Here is a 21,365-nt window from a genome sequence, read left to right as displayed (position 1 = left end):
AAATTAATAAAACATATTTTTTAGTTTATTTTCTAATATAATTGTGATTATATAGACAAAAAAATCATCATAAAAGATATGTGGGTGAAATTGGTGAGGTGGAGTACATAGGGAGATGAGGGTGAAGATGGTGAAAGTGGTGAGGTTATAATGGAAAAACATAATTAATGTTCTTTAAACTTGTCAAAATTTACATCTAATTTTTAAAAAAAAAACATATATATATTTATATCAACATCTAATTTGAGACGAAAAAAATATTTTTTTTATTCATTGATAACATTAATAATCTTTACCAACAACAACGTGATCTAGTGATTATCGTATTTTTTTCTTACATGAGATTATGCGATTGATTTTGGAAGAACAAAATTTTGGATGGATGAAAAATAACTTTTTAAATTATCATCATTCATAACAAATTTTAGGGGGCTCTATATTCGGAGTATTGTGTATAAAATTTTGTAGGAATAGTACGTGTCCCGTACTTGTTCTAGTATCATGTTTGCCTTCTTATACTTCAATTTTTTTTAACTTTTTTTTGAGGTGGTACGTACGAGTTTTTTAGGTTCATGAACAAATGCATGCTTTGGATTGGCTTGCAGCACCGATTACTCCTTTTAAATAAAACCACTAAACCTGCAGTGATATTACTATAGTACTGCTTCAGCTTCAATTTAGTTTTAGATTTTAATGACATTTATAATTGTTAAATATAATTAAAATATTTTTTTAATGTAAGTATTTTTTAAATTATATATGATATTTTGTATAATTTTGAAAAAATTGAAAAATATTTTTATCATAAAAATATCTTTCATGTATTTGATTAATTACACATGTCATTAAAATATAAAAAAAATAGTATTTTTTTTTAAATATTGTCGATTGAAGCATTTGGTAAGGCCAAAAATATATAGTAATGGCTAAAGGGACGTGAGGAGACCCGACTTTTTGTTTCCCTTGTAGTTTTGAAAGGCTCTTCATTTAATTTTTTTTTTCAAACATCAAATCATTATATCCTTTCAATTCTCTTGAAAGCTATTGAAATTTTTTTAAAATGCCAATTTGCTGAATTGTTTCATTTCACAAATATTATTATGCTAAATATTGCATGAAAAGTAAATGGAAATTTCGGTTCACAGAATTCATCTATACTATCAAGTTGACTATTGCAAGGTCTTGATTGATCTTGTGAAAATCTATAATAACCGAACTTGTACAGAAATATAAGGTCCAGTTTGAGAAAGTGTGTTATTTACTGAGATTATACAGCTTGACATACATCTAATAATATATTTCACATTATTTAATATTTTTGGTTAAAATAGCATTGTGTAATTAATTAGATGCATTAAGATTATTTTTGTGAAAAATTATTTATTAAATTTTCTAAAATATCATGTATAGCTTAAGAGATGATTTTTTTATTAAAATAATGTCATTATATCTAATTAATTACACAATATCATTTTAACCAAAACATCATATATTAATCATAGGTTACTATCTACTTTAAGAAAATTTTACACTTTTATATAATTCGTTAAAACCATTGTTTTTATACAAGTCAGTAGATTCGTCCATTGGACAAGAAATCCGTATATTAGAAAATGAAATTATTTAAATATATCATATAAAGAATTATATAATTATTTTTTATTAAACATTATTGAATATATGTAAAATATTATATCAAAATGGAATTATTTTAAATTTATATCAATTATAATTATTTTTTTATTTCAAAATCTATAATCCTATTAGAATTTAATAAAAAAATAAAAAATAATAAACATAGCAAAAAAGTAAAAGTGACATATCATTATTTGATTTCATAATAAAATTTATAATTCCATCCAATCAATTTAGTTATTCTTATTTGTTTGACAAAAAAATATGTCCATTTTTAATTAAAAATAAGAAAAAAGAATAAAATGGATTTTTATTAGAAATAATAGTTTTAAAAAAAATTAAAATATATATTATAATTTTATTGAGAATAATTTTTTAAATATTATACCCGGTTGAATAGGTAAAGAGAAGATGTAGCCGTTTTAGTAAGGAATATGAGAAAAAATATGACTTATTTTAATCAAAAAAAAGTTTTAATATGAAAATTAAAAAATAAATATAGTTTATTATAATTTTACTATCAATAATTTTTCAAACAATAGATAAAAAATATCATGTGTCAAAATTTAGTTCACTAAAAAAAACTATGCGTCAAAATTATTTTGGCAATAAAATATTTATATGAGGAAAATTAATTAGTAGAATTTTTTTAGGAAACGATTTGATTCCTGATTTATTAGAAAAGAAAAAAAATAATATCACTTGGTTACAATTGTAATTTGATTCCTAATTAAACTCAATTTTCTAAAATACATGTGTCAAATTTTTATTCATCAATAAAACGTCGTATGTCGAATTTTGATTAGAAAATAAAATTTGTAATTGGAATAAATTGAAAAATTCATCCTATAAAATTGTAACTTGAAACCTAGTTAAACTCAAAGTTTTAAAATACATGTGTCAAATTTCTATTCATCAATAAAACGTCATGTGTCGAATTTTGATTTGACAATAAAATTTGCAATTGAATTTACAATCGGAACAAATTGAAAAGTCTTGCTATTGTCTATACAAGTCGGTGAGCCGGTCCATTAGACGGAAAGTGCGTGCCTTTAAAAATTAATAATTTAAATATATCATATAAAAAATTATATAATGATTATTTGCATTAAATATTATCAAACTTATGTCAAATACTATATCAAAAAGAAATTATTTTAACTTTATATCAATTATAATTATTTTGATTTTATTACAAAATCTACATTAATCCTAATAGAATTAAAAATTATTTTATTTTCAAAAATAATAAACATAACAAAAAAATAAAAGTCATATGTCAAAATTTATTTTGATAATAAAATTTATAATTGCATCTAATAAATTTAGTTGTTCCTATTGTTTGAAAAATAAAATATTCCCATTTTAATTAGAAATAAAAAAAAATAATATAGCAAATTTTTATTAGGAATAATTGTTTAATTAAAAATTAAAAAATATATATTATAGTTTGATTAGGAATAATTTTTTAAATAGTTTGTCCGTTTGAATAGGAAAAAAGAAGATGTGGAAAAAGAAGATGTATCCATTTTAATTAAGAATAGAAAAAAGAATATAATGGATTTTAATTAGGAAAAATTTTTTTATAAGAAAATTAAAAATATATATAGTTTACTATAATTTTATTAAGAATAATTTTTTAAATAATAGATAGAAAAAATTCATGTGACAAATTTAGTTCGCTAATAAAAAACTATATGTCGAAATTAATTCGATAATAAAAGATAGATATATATATATATGTCCGTGTTAATTAGGAAGAATGAGAATAGGTTTCGTAGGGAATATGTTTCTAATTAGGAATAAAATTATTATATAAGTAAAAAGTAATTGATAGAATTTTATTAAAAATCATTATATTTTTATTGTATTTTGATTTTTTAATTAGAACTAGTATGTATCCCAACGTTGCTCCAGATTTCTTCTACATTTTTTCTGTAAAGCAATCAAACAAATATCCTTTATATTTGGTAGATAGATAGCGATAATTTGAATTATGATAGGAAGTGACTTTTTAAATCAATTAACAATTTTTTAAATATGCATACATGATTTTTCTTTTTTAATAAATAACTCCCGTATGTATGCCAACATCTTTTAATACATTGTGTGTGTTGTTCACTCTCTGTGTTGCAACTGGTCCTATTTCATCTAATTAGTTCATGCTTTTCATTTTTTCCTTCCCTTTTGACATAGAAACACAAAACACTTCATTTTTTTTTTTTGTTTCCTTCTCCTATGAATTTCACAAAGTCAGAAAACTCTCTCCTCACACATGATCTCCTCCCCACGATGATTTTCTACTCTACCCATAACTGCTCTCCTCACCACGATCATTCCCCTATAAATATGGACGTGATTCGACAAAATACAAGTTTTGAAAATCCTAAATTGAAGTTTCAAGGCCGAATCAAGGTAAGGCTTGCTGTTCATAAATGGATTTTTCTTATTTTAAGGTTTTTCATTCTTTCAATCGATCGAATTGTGACTTGTGAGTTATTTATTCGATTGGATGTTTACTGATGTTCAATTTTTATGTGTTATTGTTCATGAAATGGGATTTTTGGATTCGTATTCTGTCAATATACATTCTCGAGATGCAGTCCTTTTCGTTGTTAATTGAAATCATTGATATGTCATATGTGGATGTATGTGATTTTACCTCGAGTTTTACTTTTGTTCATTTAGTAACAGTGTTGATTTTATCACGAGTTGTAGTTCTGTTTTCCACTCTACCAGATTTAATTATAGTCCATGACAAAAATGTCAACTACCACTTTGATACTGATCAATCCTTTTAAAACTATTCACATGTTTTTTGTTATTGATGGTGGGGTTTCGGACAGATCTTTGATAACAGGAAAAAAATTGGTGTTCGTCGGAATAGGTGGTGCTGTAAGGCTAAATCAAGTGAAAAGGAAATGCATTTTTGATTTCAGGTTACTTATTTTTGATTGATTTGCTATTGTTAATTGTGATTGTGGCATTTGTTTGTTTCCTTATTTATGAAACTCATGCACATTTTATTGGTTTATTATAGGACAGTTTGGATGGTGAACTAAAGGTCTTGCTTTATCCGAATGTGCTTAATAAAGATAGAACAGTTTCGCTGAATACACTTTCAGTTAGCTAAGATGCAAAATACGTGGCATTTGGACTTAGTTCAAGTGGCAATGATTGGATTACGATTAAACTTATGCGAGTTGATAATAAGACTATGGAGACTGATTCTTTATCCTGAGTTAGTAATTCTCGCTTTTTTTTTACCGTTTTTAGGTGTAGAAGAAATTAAAAAACTAGGTTTATTAAATATGTTATTTGACTTATTTCCTTTCAGGTTAAGTTTTCGGGTATTAGATGGACACATGATAGCAAGGATTTTTTCTATAACCGATGTCCATCTCCCAAGTAAGTATTATTTGTACAATTTGTTTGACATGAACTAAATTATTTAGCATAAAAGTCTCAACTGAAATTTCTGTAACAAAAAATTTCGGTGAAACCTGTTTTGTTACAGTAAAATGCCATGGAATATAAAAGCTGAATCAGTATCTTTATATTCAATTTTGTTGGAGATGGTGAAGAATTGGATGCTGGTACGGAGACCGACGTCAATTTAAATAGCAAACTCTACTATCATTTTTTAGACACCGATCAGTATGAAGATATTTTATGCTGGAAAGATCCTGAAAATCCTAAGTACTCATTTTTAGCTGGTATCACGAAAGATGTGAAGGTAATTGTTTTTTAGTTTTTATTACTTATATGAATGGTAATTTGTCGGCAACTCCATTTTACGTAATCATGTTCATTCTTAAATTCTCAATCAGATAATTATATTTTTAAATTACTCCCTCCATATCACAATATGATTATCTCTTCTTATTTATGGATGTAGAATTATTATAGATGCTTAGAATTTGAATTAAAGCAGACCATTGCTAGAAGATAAGACAAGATGTCATTATCATTGACAAGTTGTTAGACAATCATATCAGAATTGTAGTATTTGGTTAATTTAAACCGTTAATGTAGATTTTTATATTTCATACAATTATCTAACGTTTGTATCATGAACCTTATATTGTTTTTTTCTTATTAAAATGAAACATTCAAAATACTAGACATTATTTATGTCTGAATTGTATAGAAATTCTTATTGAACTGCCCAATATATCTAGGACCTATAATTTCGAGTTATTAATGTTACTGTTTGTTGTGTCCTTATTCTTGCCTTATCCTCATCAATTTTCTTATCATTATCTGGTCCTACTTATTTTTGATTCAACTTAATATCTATATTGTACTATAGGTTTGGGAGAGTATGTATTTTAACAGAAGAATGATCTAAGCACAGCCGGAACAATTCAGGGAAAGCACCAACCTAGATTGGTTTCAAAAGGCTAACATAGCCTTCAACAAGGATGTCTCAACTTAGTGTGCTATAAAGAACTTCGATTGTTTTTACATTTCATTCCAAAATTCGTATTGACAATAAATAATCTCTTCTCCAATATTTTTATTTTTGAATGCATGATTTCCTGAGGAGCTTCTTTTAATGTGATTCGTGCATTACACTGTATTTACAACTTAATCCTTCATCTTACTTATTTTGTACATAAATCTTACAACTTAGCCTCCATTATATAACTCTCCTAAAATGTTGATGTGATGAAGACTATTGAATGCTATTATGTTATGCAAGGTATTATAAACATAACATAAAAAAATTATTAGTTAAATATATTTATTTTTGGTCAAGTCCGTTAATCATACGGTGGTATTAGAGTCGATGTAAATATTGGCAATAATGATAACATTTTAACTTTCTATAAATTAAATTAATTTTTACTTCGATAACTTTTGCATGAACGTCAATAAAATCGTGTTACAATATTATAGATGATTGAATTGTCTTCATTCCATCCTCAAGATAACATATACAAGTATGAAGTCCTTAACTTTTAAGAAATTTTTAGCTTAATCCTTCATCTATACTTATTTTATATAAAGATACAATAAATTACAGCTCTCATTTGCGTTCGGCCGATGAATGATAAGCGAAATTTTATGAACTTACACAAAATATAAGAAAATGATTTAAAATGAAATACATTTTTATTTGTTGAAGTCCGTACATCGCACGAAAATATGTACTAATATTATATTTATATAAACATAAAGCTTGAATAACTCCATATCACATATAATATATTGTAATTAAATAGGTGTACATATAATCTTACACTTTAAATAGACAACCATAAGTATCTAAAAAAACCACATATTACCATGTTAGTAATCACGTTCCCAATTACATTCTAACTAAACTATTGAAAACACCTCATATTATCATGTTAGTAATCACGTTCCCAATTACATTCTAACTAAACTATTTTACCCTCTTTGAAGAGCCAAGATTCATCAATAAACAAATTCTTGCATGATAAACACTGTACTCGCTTGCAACGAAAAAGCTAATAAACAATTAAGTCAAATTAATTGGTTTTCCTTTAAATCAATATGTCCCAGATAAAATTGATCATTTACTGAAAATTTGTATAGATAAACTGGTTTTCCTATATCAATTATAATTATTTTGATTTTATTTCACAATCTACGATCCTAAAATTAAAAATTTATTTTAAAAATAATAAATATAGTAAAAAGTAAAAGTTATATATCAAGATTTGATTTTATAATAAAATTTATAATTGTATCTAATGAATTTAGTTGTTCCTAATGATTAAAAAAAAGATATGCCCATTTTAATTAAGAATAGAAAAAAAAAATTTATTAAGAATAATAATTTGATAAAAAAAATAGAAAAATAATATATATTATATTTTGATTAGGAATAACTTTTTTAATAATATTCTCGTTTGAAAAGGAAAAAAAGAAGATATGTCCGTTTTAATTAGGAATAGAAATAGAATATAATATAATAAATTTTAATTAGAAAAATTATGGATTGTTTGAAAAATAAGATATGCCCGTTATAATTAAGAATAAAAAAAATATAGCAGTTTTTTTTATTAAGAATAATAGTTTAATAAAATAATTAGAAAAAATAATATATATTATAATTTTAATATGAATAATTTTTTAATACTATGTCTATTTGAATAGGAAAAAAGTAGAGATGTCTCTTTTATTTAGGAATAGGAAAAAAGAATATAATATTTTAATTAAGAAAAATTATTTAATAAGATTTTTTTAAAAAAATAAAGTGTATTATAATTTTATTAAGAATAAATTTTTAAATGATAGATATGAAATTGATTAGGAATAAAATTAATTCTTTTTTGAATAACGGAATAAAATTATTATATTAGAAAAAAGTAATTAATAGAATTTTATTGGGAATCATTATGTTGTTATTATAAACATAATGTTTTGATTTAAAATTGTAACTTGATTTCTAATTAAACTCAAAGTTCTAAAATACATGTGTTAAATTACCATTTGTTAATAAAACGACATGTGTCGGATGTTGATTTGACAATAAAATTTGCAATTGGAAGAAATTGAAAAAATATCTCTATTGTCTATAAGAAGTTGTAAAATACACGTGTCAAATTACTATTCGTTAATAAAACATGTGACATGTGACGGATGTTGATTTGACAATAAAATTTGTAATTGAATTTGCAATTGGAACAAATTGAAAAAAATCTCTCTATTGTCAATAAAATTTAAAATTGAAAAAATCTTGGTATTGTTTATATAAAATAAGATAAAATATCTTAATTAGATGTTAATCATTATAAATTATATGAATTACATATCTAGATCAAGTGTATCTAGATCAAGTGTGACAGTGTGCTATTTATTGAGGTTATACATAGTTTGCTATCTATTTAAAGTAAATTTTACATTATCATATAACATGTACTCAAGCAACGTTTGAAGATGCGCAGTGCGACCCTCCTATGTTCTGACGGCTGAAGCCATGGTTCTCGTAAAGGGTATGCAGTTCGCATCTAAGATGAGAATCCAATTGGCAATTTTTGAAGTGGATGCTCAAACATTGGTCAAGCTTCTTTATGATGATAATTCTCGTCGTTTTTTTTATTTTTTTTATTTTCTCCTTCTTTTTACATTTTCATTGAGATCGGACCTTTCGACCTCTAAAGAAATAATATCCTTAACCATTAAATTGATGTCCTTTTGTTATTCTTGAATAGATAGTATTCGGAATTAAAAAATCAATTAAATTTAAAAATCACTTATAAACCTTCAAAAAAAGAAAGAAAAGAGAACCCCTTGAAATGGTGGGCAATCAGATAATTAAATTAAAATTTAAACGACTTTTTAATTAGTGTGCCTAAAAAACTTGGTTAAAAAGCAAGTGAAGAGTGGGGCGAATAGAAGCTGTATATGCCCCTAGCATTTGGTTTACGGCTAGGCCAATGGCCAGTATTGCCATGGGTGTTTGTTTTGTTAGATGGAAAGCGATAATTGATGAGATCTATCTTTGCTCCAAGTCAAAAGTGGACCTTAGACGAGTTGGTAGCTACTATTGAAAATTGAATAATAAGTAGGAGTAGTTTTTAAGATTTTCGATTGTCAAAAAAAAAAAAAAGAGTTTAAGATTTTCATACTTTTTCCAGAGTACGAAAACTATAATATTATAAAAATATTCCCCAAGATGTTATTCAATGAATTTTCATAAAAAGATATCATGTATTTTGAAATACTATCTCAAAATACATCATATTTTTAATGATTAGATTTATTCATCAATTAATATATCTATATATTATAAATAAATTAGATATATAAACTAAAAAATGAATTTAAAAATTGAAAACATCATGTATTTTGATGATAGGAGAGAGAATAAAATTGAACCAAAATTCCCCTACCATAAAGGTGTATTCATAAACCTACATTATTGGTTTATCATTTATTTTCCTTAAAGAAAACCTACATTATTGTTAGACATGCATTTTATGTCAAACTGTAAGTTTATAATACTGCCACACCACATATTAGTAGCCACATGACTCTCAAAGATTAAGAATGTTATGAACCCAATTAAAACAAGATTAAGAAATTTAGTAATACCAGTGGTGGTAAATTAAAGATGTTTTATTTAACTTTTTTTTTTTTTTTTTCTTTTCTTTTTAGAGGATTAATGTTTTACAGTATTTAACTTGAATATTATTATTTTTATGTAATGAAATGAAAAACATTGCTGTTTACATAATAATTCTCAAACCCATTATTGGCCTCATCATCAGCGTCCAGCTGTCATGACATCCCATATACTTAAATCTCAGCCGTCCATTCTCCCTACCATAATAATATTCCATTTTGTGTTTCTTTATGGTGACCAAAGCTGAAATCGCATCTTTTCTTTTCATTATACAAAGGCATTACTTTATTCCACGCCATTTTATTACAAGTAGTAGCTCTTGAAATAGTTAGTAGCTCTTGTGGACTGAACTTGACCAGAAGGTAGTTGATAAAAGTTCTCAAAGTGAGTTTAATATCTTCAGATTTGGGAATATCCCACTTGGATCTATGCTTTAATTTGATTCAAAGTTTGGAAATTTTACTTATTATCATCGATTTTTAGTATAAAGTTCTGATTTTTTTTGACTTCAAAATAAAAATAAAAATAATGTTCTGATTTTTAGTTGGTGATTGATTGCAGCTTGGTTGATTGAAAATGGCTAATATTGAGATAGAGGGTATCTTGAAAGAGCAGCCAGATGATGGTCGTGTCCCAAAAACAAAGATCGTTTGTACACTTGGTCCTGCTTCAAGATCAGTCCCCATGCTTGAAAAGCTCCTTAAAGCTGGTATGAATGTTGCCCGATTCAATTTCTCTCATGGAACCCATGAATATCATCAAGAGACTTTGGAAAATCTCAAGATTGCTATGCAAAATACTCAGATCCTCTGTGCTGTCATGCTTGAAAGGTTTTTGTCTTTCTTATCTTGTCTGTCAATTATATCATGCTATTTTGTTTTGTGTGTGCTGGTCAAATGATGTTTCTGTTATTAGTAAGTATACTAAATGATGAATTTCGTATATAGTTGGATGATTAAGGTTTGGTAGATCGATTTATATCTTAGGCTAGGTAATTTGTTACTTAAAGTTTTCTTAATTTGATCCCCTTTGTGTTTCAGGGACCAGAGATTCGAACTGGTTTTTTGAAGGATGGAAAACCTATTCAACTTAAGGAAGGCCAAGAGGTTACCATAACTACTGATTATACAATCAAAGGAGATGAGAAGATGATCTCTATGAGTTACAAGAAGCTACCAGTTGACGTGAAGCCTGGAAATACAATTCTATGTGCTGATGGAACCATTTCCCTCACTGTCTTGTCTTGTGATCCGGCGGCGGGAACTGTGAGATGTCGGTGTGAGAACACTGCGACTTTAGGTGAGAGGAAGAATACAAATCTTTCCTGGTGTTGTTGTGGATCTTCCCACACTTACAGAAAAGGATAAAGAAGATATTTTGAATTGGGGTATTCCCAATAATATCGATATGATTGCCCTTTCATTTGTTCGCAAGGGCTCTGATCTTGTTCATGTTCGGAAGATCCTTGGTCCACATGCCAAGAACATTCAGTTGATGTCAAAGGTATGTCAATTGTTTGTCTCTTTTATTGTCTAGTTCTCCAGCTTCAAACGTTAAGTACTACTTTCATAAACTGCAATATCCTGTAGAATGAAAATGGTTCATTTGGTCAGTTAGTGAAACCTTTCTAGAATGGCTTAATCTCGGAGTCACCAACTTGAAATACGTTTGACAACCCTCATTTGTTTACATACATTTGTTAATAAACATTGTTCTAGGTTCATTAATGATGGATTGAGGATTTATATGACTGCTGTGATTTTCAAGATTGAGAACCAGGAAGGAGTTATCAACTTCGACGAGATATTGCGTGAGACAGACTCGTACATGGTTGCCCGTGGTGATCTAGGAATGGAGATTCCAGTCGAGAAGATTTTCTTGGCACAAAAGATGATGATCTACAAGTGCAATCTCGCCGGCAAGCCAGTGGTGACTGCCACTCAGATGCTCGAGTCCATGATCAAATCTCCCACGACCGACTCGTGCCGAAGCGACCGATGTTGCGAACGCCGTCCTCGACGGCAGTGACTGTGTCATGCTTAGTGGCGAGAGTGCAGCCGGAGCCTACCCTGAACTTGCCGTGAAGATCATGTCTCGGATTTGCATTGAGGCTGAATCATCCCTTGACTATAGCGCCATTTTCAAGGAGATGATAAGATCAACTCCCCTTCCTATGAGTCCATTGGAGTCCCTCGCATCCTCAGCTGTACGAACTGCAAACAAGGCCAAGGCGAAGCTCATCGTCGTCCTGACGCGTGGTGGGACCACAGCCAAGCTAGTTGCTAAGTACAGACCAGCTGTTCCGATCCTTTCCGTGGTTGTCCCGATTATGTCGACGGACAATTTTGATTGGACTTGCAGCGACGAGACTCCAGCGAGGCACAGTCTGATATACAGAGGATTGATTCCGATTCTGGCCGAGGGATCGGCTAAAGCCACCGATGCAGAATCTACGGAAGTGATTCTGGAAGCTGCTCTGAAATCGGCAACTGGAAAGGGACTTTGCAAACCTGGGGATGCTATTGTGGCACTTCATCGTATCGGAGCTGCCTCTGTCATCAAAATCTGTCTTGTGAAATGATCTAACTCAGGGATTTGCAAAATCACAGAGGATACTTTTCAAGATGTTGTCTTAAACAATGTGCTTTAAACTACTGTCACGAGGTACTGTGTCATTCAGTTCTGATTCTGTAATGTGGACGCAGTGTATTATTATTACTACTTATGTAAGCTAATGTGATTGTGCATTGTTCGTTAATTGAACCTTTTGTTATAGGAAAATAATAATGAACAGGAGGATTCCTGGATGAGGTTTTTATTTTTTGGACTGCATTGGTCTTTGATTACCAGCCATTTGGGAATCCAAATTAGGAGACGTCTATCATTCATATGTTACAAAGATTAAAAGAACAAGACAAAACATTGTTGCAAAAGGTTAGAATCGGAGATTGTCTAAGCAAAACTTAAGACAATATTACAGGATCCATACACTCGGAGATTGAAAATATCCTGAATCTAATTCTAGGATCCAAAAATGAGCAAAGCAGACGCACACAGGAAGATACAGATAGTAAAAAGTTGAGAGTAGGTAGATTAGATAGATAGATAGATCATTCTACTAATGATTGTGAGTTAACCATATCTAAGTCCTATTAGTAGTCTAAGCATCATCATTCATTCGGCTGGGAAAGGGGTTGAATCCACTATTGACCATCTTCTCTAATGGCCAAAACAATGGGGTTGGGAGATTATCCCAATCATACCAGTCCCAACCATAGCACTTGTCTGGCTCAGGATTTGGCGGAATTACTTGGTCAGGATTTGCTGTAACTGCACGCAGGAATATCGTAACGTAATGTGATGGCTAAGGTGCCTGCTTGTAGAAACAAGTTGTCGGTTACGGTTAACAACTCCATTTTGTCAATCTCCATTCCAGTTTCTTCCTTCACTTCCCTTGCTCCACATTCCTCAAAACTCTCCCCTGCAAAAAAATAAAATAAAAAAATATCATGTAGATTAAGTTTAAAAAATCTCAATCCTTCCCTTGAATAGTAATTATCTCAAAAATTTGACATTTTTCATGGTTAAAAATCCCACTTTTTTTTTCCTTTTTTATAAATCAAACTCATAATTAGAACAGGCTTATACTAATGATTAACAGAGAAATAGTGGTACCAAACTCGAGGTGGCCGCCGGGAAGGGCAAAGGTGGAGTCGCCGATGGAGGATCGGCGCTTCCCTAACAAAATAGATTTCTTCCCCTTCAATACAAACACAACCACCGCCACTTTTGGAACGACGCTGTTTTCCCATTTCTTTTCTCTCATACAGTAATCAAGAGCTCCACGAAAGTAAGTACTATGTAGTACTAGTACTAAAGGGAATATGAATCGACAGCTCTGTAGCTCCTCCACTTTAATTTATTACCCGCCAAATGGTATTCCGTTGACTTTTATTATCCAATTAGAGACTGCCACGTAATATTTATATGGGGCTTTCATTTAATTGTCTGTCCATCGCTGCTTAGGCTGCAAGTCCGGCCTTTTTGGCTTGGACTAGTTTTTGGATTTAAATTTTCTTTGCCTAACAATTGATTTCCAAAGTAAAGGTATAATAATACACTGTTCAAAGCAATAAGTTTTTGCATTCTCAAGACCATTTTTTTTTTTTTTAATGTTATATCCCAACTACATCAATTCTTCCATTTCAAAAGAATGCAATTATTGTGTAAATGAATTCTATAGAGGATGTATATACACATGAGACAATGTACATTCATGTTAGATTAGTAACTGCTGATACATAATTGAACATAAGATAGAATTAATCTCATCTCATCTCATCTTATTCTATTTTATCTTATATATAATAGTGAGATTTTTAATTTTAAATATGTTCCAAATACAAATTCAATTATAAATTTTATTGTCAAATCAACATCTAATACATGACTTTTTATTAACGAATAGTGATTTGATACATATATTTTAGAATTTTGAATTTAATTAAGTTTTAAGTTATAATTTTAAATCAATGATATTTTTTTTTCCTATTCTAATTAAGAAAATCAAAGCACATTAATAACATAATGATTCCTAATAAAATTCTACCAATTATTTTTTTCTAATATAATAATTTTATTCCCAATCAATGTCCTATCTATTATTTAAAAAATTATTCTTAATAAAATTATAATACACTATATTTTGTTTCTTCTAATTTTCTTATTAAAAATTTTTTTCCTAAGAAAAATTCATTATATTATTTTTTTATATTCCTAATTAAAACAAGCATATCTTTTTTTTTCCTATTCAAATGGACATACAATTACAAAAATTATTCCTAATCAAATTAATATATATATTATTCTTTCAATTTTTTTTATTAAACTATTATTCCTAATAAACATCCGTTATATCTTTTTCTTCTTCTTAATTAAAATGGACATATCTTATTTTTCAAACCATTAATAGTTTTTCCTAATTAAATTTATTTTATTTTTTTCTTATTCTTAATTAAAAAGGTACATCTTCTTTTTTCCTATTCAAAAACGGACATATTATTAAAAATATTTTTTTAATCAAAATATAATGTATATTATTTTTTTCTAATTTTTTTATTAAACTACTATTTTTAATAAACATCTATATTTTTTTCTTCTTAATTATAATGGACATATCTTAATTTTCAGGCAATAAAAACAACTAAATTGATTAGATGTAATCATAAATTTTATTATGAAATCAAAATTTGATATGCAACTTTTAGTTTTTGTTATGTTTATTATTTTTGAAAACAAAATAAATTTTTAATTTTAAGATGGTAGATTTTAAAATAAAATTAAAATAATTATAATTGATATAAATTCAAAATAATTACTTTTCATATAATATTTGACATATATTTAATAATATTTAATACGAATAATTATTATATAATTCTTCATATGATATATTTAAATTATTAACTTTTAAAAGCACAAACTTGCCTCCAATGGACGGGCTCACTGACTTGTTATAGACAATAGCAAAATTTTTTCAATTTTAAATTTGTTTCAATTACAAACTGTCATTGCAAATCTTATTGTCAAATCAAAATTCGACACAAGACATTTTATTGATCAATAGTAATTTGACACATGTATTTTAGAATTTTGAATTTATTTAAGTTTCAAATTATAATTTTAAGTCAATGATATTATTATTTTTTTATTCTAATTAGGATATCAAACACAATAAAAATATAACAATTTTTAATAAAATTTTACCAATTTTTTTTCTAATATAATAATTTATTCCTAATCAACTTCTTATCTATTATTTAAAAAATTATTCTCAATAAAATTATAATGTACTATATATATTTTTGATTTTCTTATTAAATAATATTCCTAATTAAAATTTGTTATATTCATTTTTACTATTCATAATTAAAACTTATATGTCTTGTTTTTTCTATTCAAACGGACATATTATTAAAAAAATTATTCCTAATCAAATTATAATTTATATTATTTTTCTAATTTTTTTATTAACTATTTTTCCTAATAAAAATCTACTATATTTTTTTCTTATTCTTAATTAAAACGGATATATCTTATTTTTCAAAAAATTAATAATTTTTCCTAATTTAAATTTATTATGGTCATTTTTCTTTATTTCTAATTAAAACGGACATATCATCTTTATTGCTATTCAAACGGACATATTATTAAAAATTATTCTTAATCAAAGGATGCTATATATTTTTTTTCTAATTTTTTATTAAACTATTATTTCTAATAAAAATTCGTTATATTTTTTTCCTATTCTTAATTAAAATGACATATCTTATTTTCTAAAAAATAGAAAAAATTAAATCGATTAAATGCAACTATATAAATTTTAAAATCAAATTTTGATATGTAACTTTTACTTTTTGCTATGTTTATTATTTTGAAAACAAAATAAATTTTTAATTTTATAATTATGGATTTTGAAATAAAATTAAAATTATTATAATTGATATAGAGTTAAAATAATTATATTTTATATAATATTTGACATAGATTAAATATTATTTAATGCAAATAATTATTATATAATTTTTTATATGATATATTTAAATTATTAATTTTTAAAGATACGAGTTTTCCATGTAACGGACGGACACACTGACTTGTATAGACAATATAAAGACTTTTTCAATTTTAAATTGTTCCAATTACAAACTCAATTGCAAATTTTATTGTCTAATCAAAATTTGACAGATGACATTTTATTGATGAATAATAATTTGACACATATATTTTAAAACTTTGAGTTTGATTAGGTTTCAAGTTATAATTTTAAGTTGATGATATTTTTTTCCTATTTTAATTAAAAAATCAAAACACAATAAAAATATAATGATTCCTAATAAAATTCTACCAATTACTTTTTCCTAATATAATAATTTTATTCTCAATCAATTTCCTATTTATTATTTAAAAAAATTATTCTTAATAAAATTATAAGGGGCATATCTTCTTTTTTCCTATTCAAACGTGCATATTATTAAAAAAATTATTCATAATCAAAATATAATATATATTATTTTTTTATTAAACTATTATTCCTAATAAATATTCGATGTATTTTTTTTTCGTATTTTTAATTAAAATGTGCATATCTTATCTTTCAAATAATAAGAACAAGTAAATTGATTAGATGCAATTATAAATTTTATTATAAAATTAAATCTTGATATATAATTTTTATTTTTTGCTATCTTTATTATTTTGAAAACAAATTAAATTTTTACTTTTAGGATTGTAGATTTTGAAATCAAATCAAAATATTATAATTGATATAGAGTTAAAATAATTACATTTTATATAATATTTGATATATATTGAATAATATTTAATATAAATAATTATTTTATAATTATATATATAATATTAAAATTATTAATTTTTAAAGATACAAACTTTTCGTTCACTGATTTGTTAATAATAATTGAGCTTCATTAATAATAATTGAATTTTATTTAGTATCGTGAGTAATCGATTCCGGCACGGACCTTTTTTGGTCATATGGACATTTTCAGAAACTTGATTACATGCATGATTGTCATTAATTAAAGTCTGTTTTATAATTAAATTTCGTGGGGGAAGCCTTAACATGACACGACACGAGCATCACCATTCTCTCGAAAGGAATTGTAAACAGCCATGAAAACTCAAGTAAAAGGAGCACCCAGTTTTGGAAAGAAAAAGACAAATTAAGCAAGGTTCATAATTAGTACAAAAACAAATGGTGGGCCAGCCAAGAAACATCATTTTTCCGTGTCATGCCATCTCGAAAACATCATTAAAATGACCCAGAAATCATGTCATTTTGTGTATAATTCTTCATTCGACAGCCAACTAGTTGTATAGATATAGATTGTCTGTCAATCATTCATAAACACAGAGTAGCATGCACCCACCCACCCACATTCTCATTTCCTATATAAGTATATACACAGACTGAAATCTAATAAAATCCAGAAATTTGAAGTCGTCTTAATTATTATTAGCTGCACAATTATGGTTTTCTTGAAGATGCTTCTCTACTCTGGCTTGGTTTTGCTGTTGTGCGGATTAGTGGAAGGTTCGAGAGGCAATCGTATAAATATTGCTCTAAGAAAATTATCAGAACCTTCTTCCTCCTCAAGGAGACATCTCATGAATAATGGCCTCGCTCTCACTCCCCAGATGGGGTAATCTATAAATCATATAAATATATATAAATAATGTCCTTCAGTTTTTCTATATATCCTTAATAAATTTGCTCATTTTACATGTTGAAATTAAATAGATGGAACAGTTGGAACCATTTTCAATGCGACATCAACGAGACCTTGATTAAGGACACAGGTACTTTCAAGTTGTCGCGTTTTTTTGGTTGTATTCCAAATGCAGTTTTATGAAATGTATGTATATTTAAATTATTTTTATATTTTTTGAGTTCATTTTAACTGTCTCGTAATGAAAGTTGAGAATCTTAAAAAAATAATTAATGATAAAAAGATTACATATCTGTACATTATTTATTATTTATTATTCAAAATTCATAAATTTATATTTAAAATAGAATATTTATTCAAATAAATATAAAAATAAGACTGAAAAAGAAAAAACTCAAACATTCATGGATTTCATAAAAAGATACTACAGACATTATTTATTATTCAAAATTTATAAATATTTATTTAAAATAAAATATTTATTGAAATAAATATAAGAATAAGACTGAAAAAAAACTCAAACATTTATGAATTTCATAAAAAAACACTTAAAATGGATCAAAACAAATTTCATTACGAAACACTTGAAGTGAACCTGAAAAAGTATTAATTTTAATAATTATTTTATTTATATAAATATTTATGATTTTGGAATAATAAATAATAGGAGATTTTAATTTTATTTCCATTTATTTTCAACATATTTACATTTATTTTTGCTTTTGCAGCCGATGCAATGGTGTCGACTGGGCTTGCTACATTAGGATATCAGTATATCAATTTAGGTTTCACATTTCTATCTAGTATATCAATCTAGTACAGCAATTTAGTTTTACAATATTTTGTATCAGCTGAATTACATATAAAATCATATTTTTTTCCTGTTTACCAGATGATTGTTGGGGCGAACTCAACCGAGATTCTCAGGTACTATTACTAGAATTCAAATAAAATTACTACAGTAATTCACATAAGAATAAAATAAATACAACATGTTTATGTAAGTAGGTTTTTTTTTTTTATTTTATTTTTTCTTAAAAACAGGGGAATTTGGCTCCTAAAGCTTCAACATTTCCTTCAGGGATTAAGGATTTGGCAGATTATGTTCACAGCAAAGGACTTAAGCTTGGTATTTACTCAGATGCAGGGTATTAATTAATTAATTTAAATACTCTTTCACACATGTTTATTTCGATTTATTTTCATAATCACAACAAGTTAACAGGGTTTTATTATTTTAATGATGCTGGTTTAGGACTTTAACATGTAGTAATAGAATGCCTGGCTCACTTGACCATGAGGAACAAGATGCAAAAACATTCGCTTCATGGGTAAATAATTTAATTAATTAGCAGTAGTTTCCAATACATCATAAGTATATTAATTTCTCTTCTTTTTTCATAAGCTAATTACTTAATTTCGATCTTATAGTATACTAATTAATAAACATAATAATTAGGGCGTTGATTACTTGAAATATGACAATTGCGCAAATACTGGTACAAGCCCTAAAGAAAGATACCCTAAAATGAGTAAAGCTTTGCTCAATTCTGGAAGAACCATTTTCTTCTCTTTGTGCGAATGGTAATTAAGCCTAATTTTCTCCGAAGACATCAATTAATTTTCCCAATGCATTCAATTTGGAAACTAAATTTATTTAATTAATTTTAAATTTAAATAGGGGACATGAAGATCCAGCAACTTGGGCACCGAGTATAGGTAACAGTTGGAGAACTACAGGAGATATTGAAGATAATTGGCATAGGTAAGTAAATATATAAATGTCAAATTAATCCTGATGATGTATTAATGTATATACATTATTGACACATTTGATTATGTAGTATTATGTTATGAACTTATGAGCTTTCTGTTTGCTTAAATTACGTAATTAGCATGACATCAATAGCAGATGAGAATGACAAATGGGCATCTTATGCTGGACCTGGCGGTTGGAATGGTAAATAAGGATTCATTTATAATAATAAAGCTTTTGTAATTTCTTTTCGATATTAAGGAAATTTTCATTGTGGATACATATATATTTAGATCCCGACATGCTTGAGATTGGAAATGGAGGCATGACAACAGAGGAATACAGGTCTCATTTTAGCATATGGGCATTAGTTAAGGTGATGAGGAAAAAATCATCTCTCACATTAATTAATATATATAACTCCTCCATCAATGTATAACAATGGCAGCTGGCAATCGAATGCTTACCGGATTTTGTGAATTTTCAGGCTCCGTTGTTGATTGGTTGTGATCTCAGATCAATGAATGACGTGACATTCGAATTACTTAGCAACAAGGAGGTTATTGCCGTAAATCAAGGTGAGGACATATTGCTAACTCTAAAATAGAGAGGGACTTGTATCATTGTATGCTCAAAGTTTCTTAATGGAAGCCCCTTTTCTTTTTGATATATATATATATATATATATATATGTAATTGAATAGATAAGCTTGGAGTTCAAGGCAAGAAAGTCAAGAAAGATGGAGATGATGAGGTTAATGCTTTATATATATGTTTGATACAGTGACTGGACGAGTTGACACGAGAGAAGACAAGATAATAAGGATATAATAATTTTTATATCATATTGTGTCTTGTTTCATCTTATCATCTCTCGTCTCGTCTTAAATATCCACTCTAATTGCGTAAACTTACTCTAAAATGACATTTCACTTCATTTTTATACTATTTCTGATTTTGCGTCTTGTAGGTTTGGGCAGGTCCCCTATCCTATAATCGAGTGGCATTGCTATTGTTGAACAGAGGATCATCAAATTCCAATATCACAACATATTGGACAGATATAGGCTTTAACTCATCGACTATTGTTGATGTCCGAGACTTATGGCTGGTAGTTCCTTATTCATGAATAAATTAAACCTGACATTATTATATTGTTTGGTTTCATTTTATATACTAATGGATTCGAACTCTTGGAACGTGGCAGCATTCGACTCAATCGGAAGTACAAGGTCAATTTTCAGCTCAAGTGGACTCTCATGCTTGTAAAATGTATGTCCTGACTCCACATTAAGATGTAACTATGTAAGATCGTTCCGTCCATCGAAATCTTGATCGAACGGTGTAAAATCTTGGTCGAATATTGATTTTTATATCGAAACTAGACGTGAAAATCTTGTTTGCTCTAAGTCCGCGGACAATGGTAGTGGCAACATTTCAACAATTGATTCAATTCATTGTCAATTTCTCTATTTTGGTTTTATTTCATTTTCCCTCTGATTTTGGAGTTTTAATTGTATAATGAGTGGTTACTCTAAGTCTATCGTCTGTACTGGTTATTGCAACTATTTTCGACTTTTGATTCGGACATTGACATTATTGATCCTTTATTTTTTTTTTCTTT

The 21,365-nt window shown here is 27.4% G+C and overlaps 2 protein-coding genes and 1 pseudogene across 2 annotated transcripts; 2 read left to right on the top strand and 1 right to left on the bottom strand.

Annotated features, from left to right (window-relative positions):
• The first annotated feature begins 10,312 nt into the window (after positions 1 to 10,312).
• Positions 10,313 to 12,317, top strand: LOC139883602 (pyruvate kinase, cytosolic isozyme-like; annotated as a pseudogene).
• A 579-nt stretch (positions 12,318 to 12,896) lies between these two features.
• On the bottom strand, positions 12,897 to 13,562 carry LOC139883603 (nudix hydrolase 1-like). Its single transcript, XM_071867761.1, is given in 3 exon segments — positions 12,897 to 13,118; positions 13,120 to 13,217; positions 13,412 to 13,562. Coding segments are annotated over 3 exon segments (471 nt in total).
• A 4,361-nt stretch (positions 13,563 to 17,923) lies between these two features.
• LOC139883601 (alpha-galactosidase 2-like) lies at positions 17,924 to 21,035 on the top strand. Its single transcript, XM_071867760.1, has 14 exons — positions 17,924 to 17,958; positions 18,057 to 18,115; positions 18,714 to 18,770; positions 18,878 to 18,912; positions 19,030 to 19,133; positions 19,241 to 19,316; positions 19,445 to 19,569; positions 19,667 to 19,750; positions 19,881 to 19,945; positions 20,035 to 20,117; positions 20,229 to 20,319; positions 20,446 to 20,495; positions 20,712 to 20,852; positions 20,949 to 21,035. The coding sequence occupies exons 1-14, from the start codon at positions 17,924 to 17,926 to the stop codon at positions 21,033 to 21,035; spliced, it is 1,092 nt and encodes a 363-aa protein (XP_071723861.1).
• The last annotated feature ends 330 nt before the right edge of the window (positions 21,036 to 21,365 follow it).

The sequence above is a fragment of the Rutidosis leptorrhynchoides genome, unplaced genomic scaffold, assembly GCF_046630445.1.
Source record: "Rutidosis leptorrhynchoides isolate AG116_Rl617_1_P2 unplaced genomic scaffold, CSIRO_AGI_Rlap_v1 contig427, whole genome shotgun sequence".
Classification (NCBI taxonomy): Eukaryota; Viridiplantae; Streptophyta; class Magnoliopsida; order Asterales; family Asteraceae; genus Rutidosis; species Rutidosis leptorrhynchoides.
The sequence above is the reverse complement of the archived record's forward strand: the minus strand, read 5'-3'. Positions and strand labels throughout refer to the sequence as shown.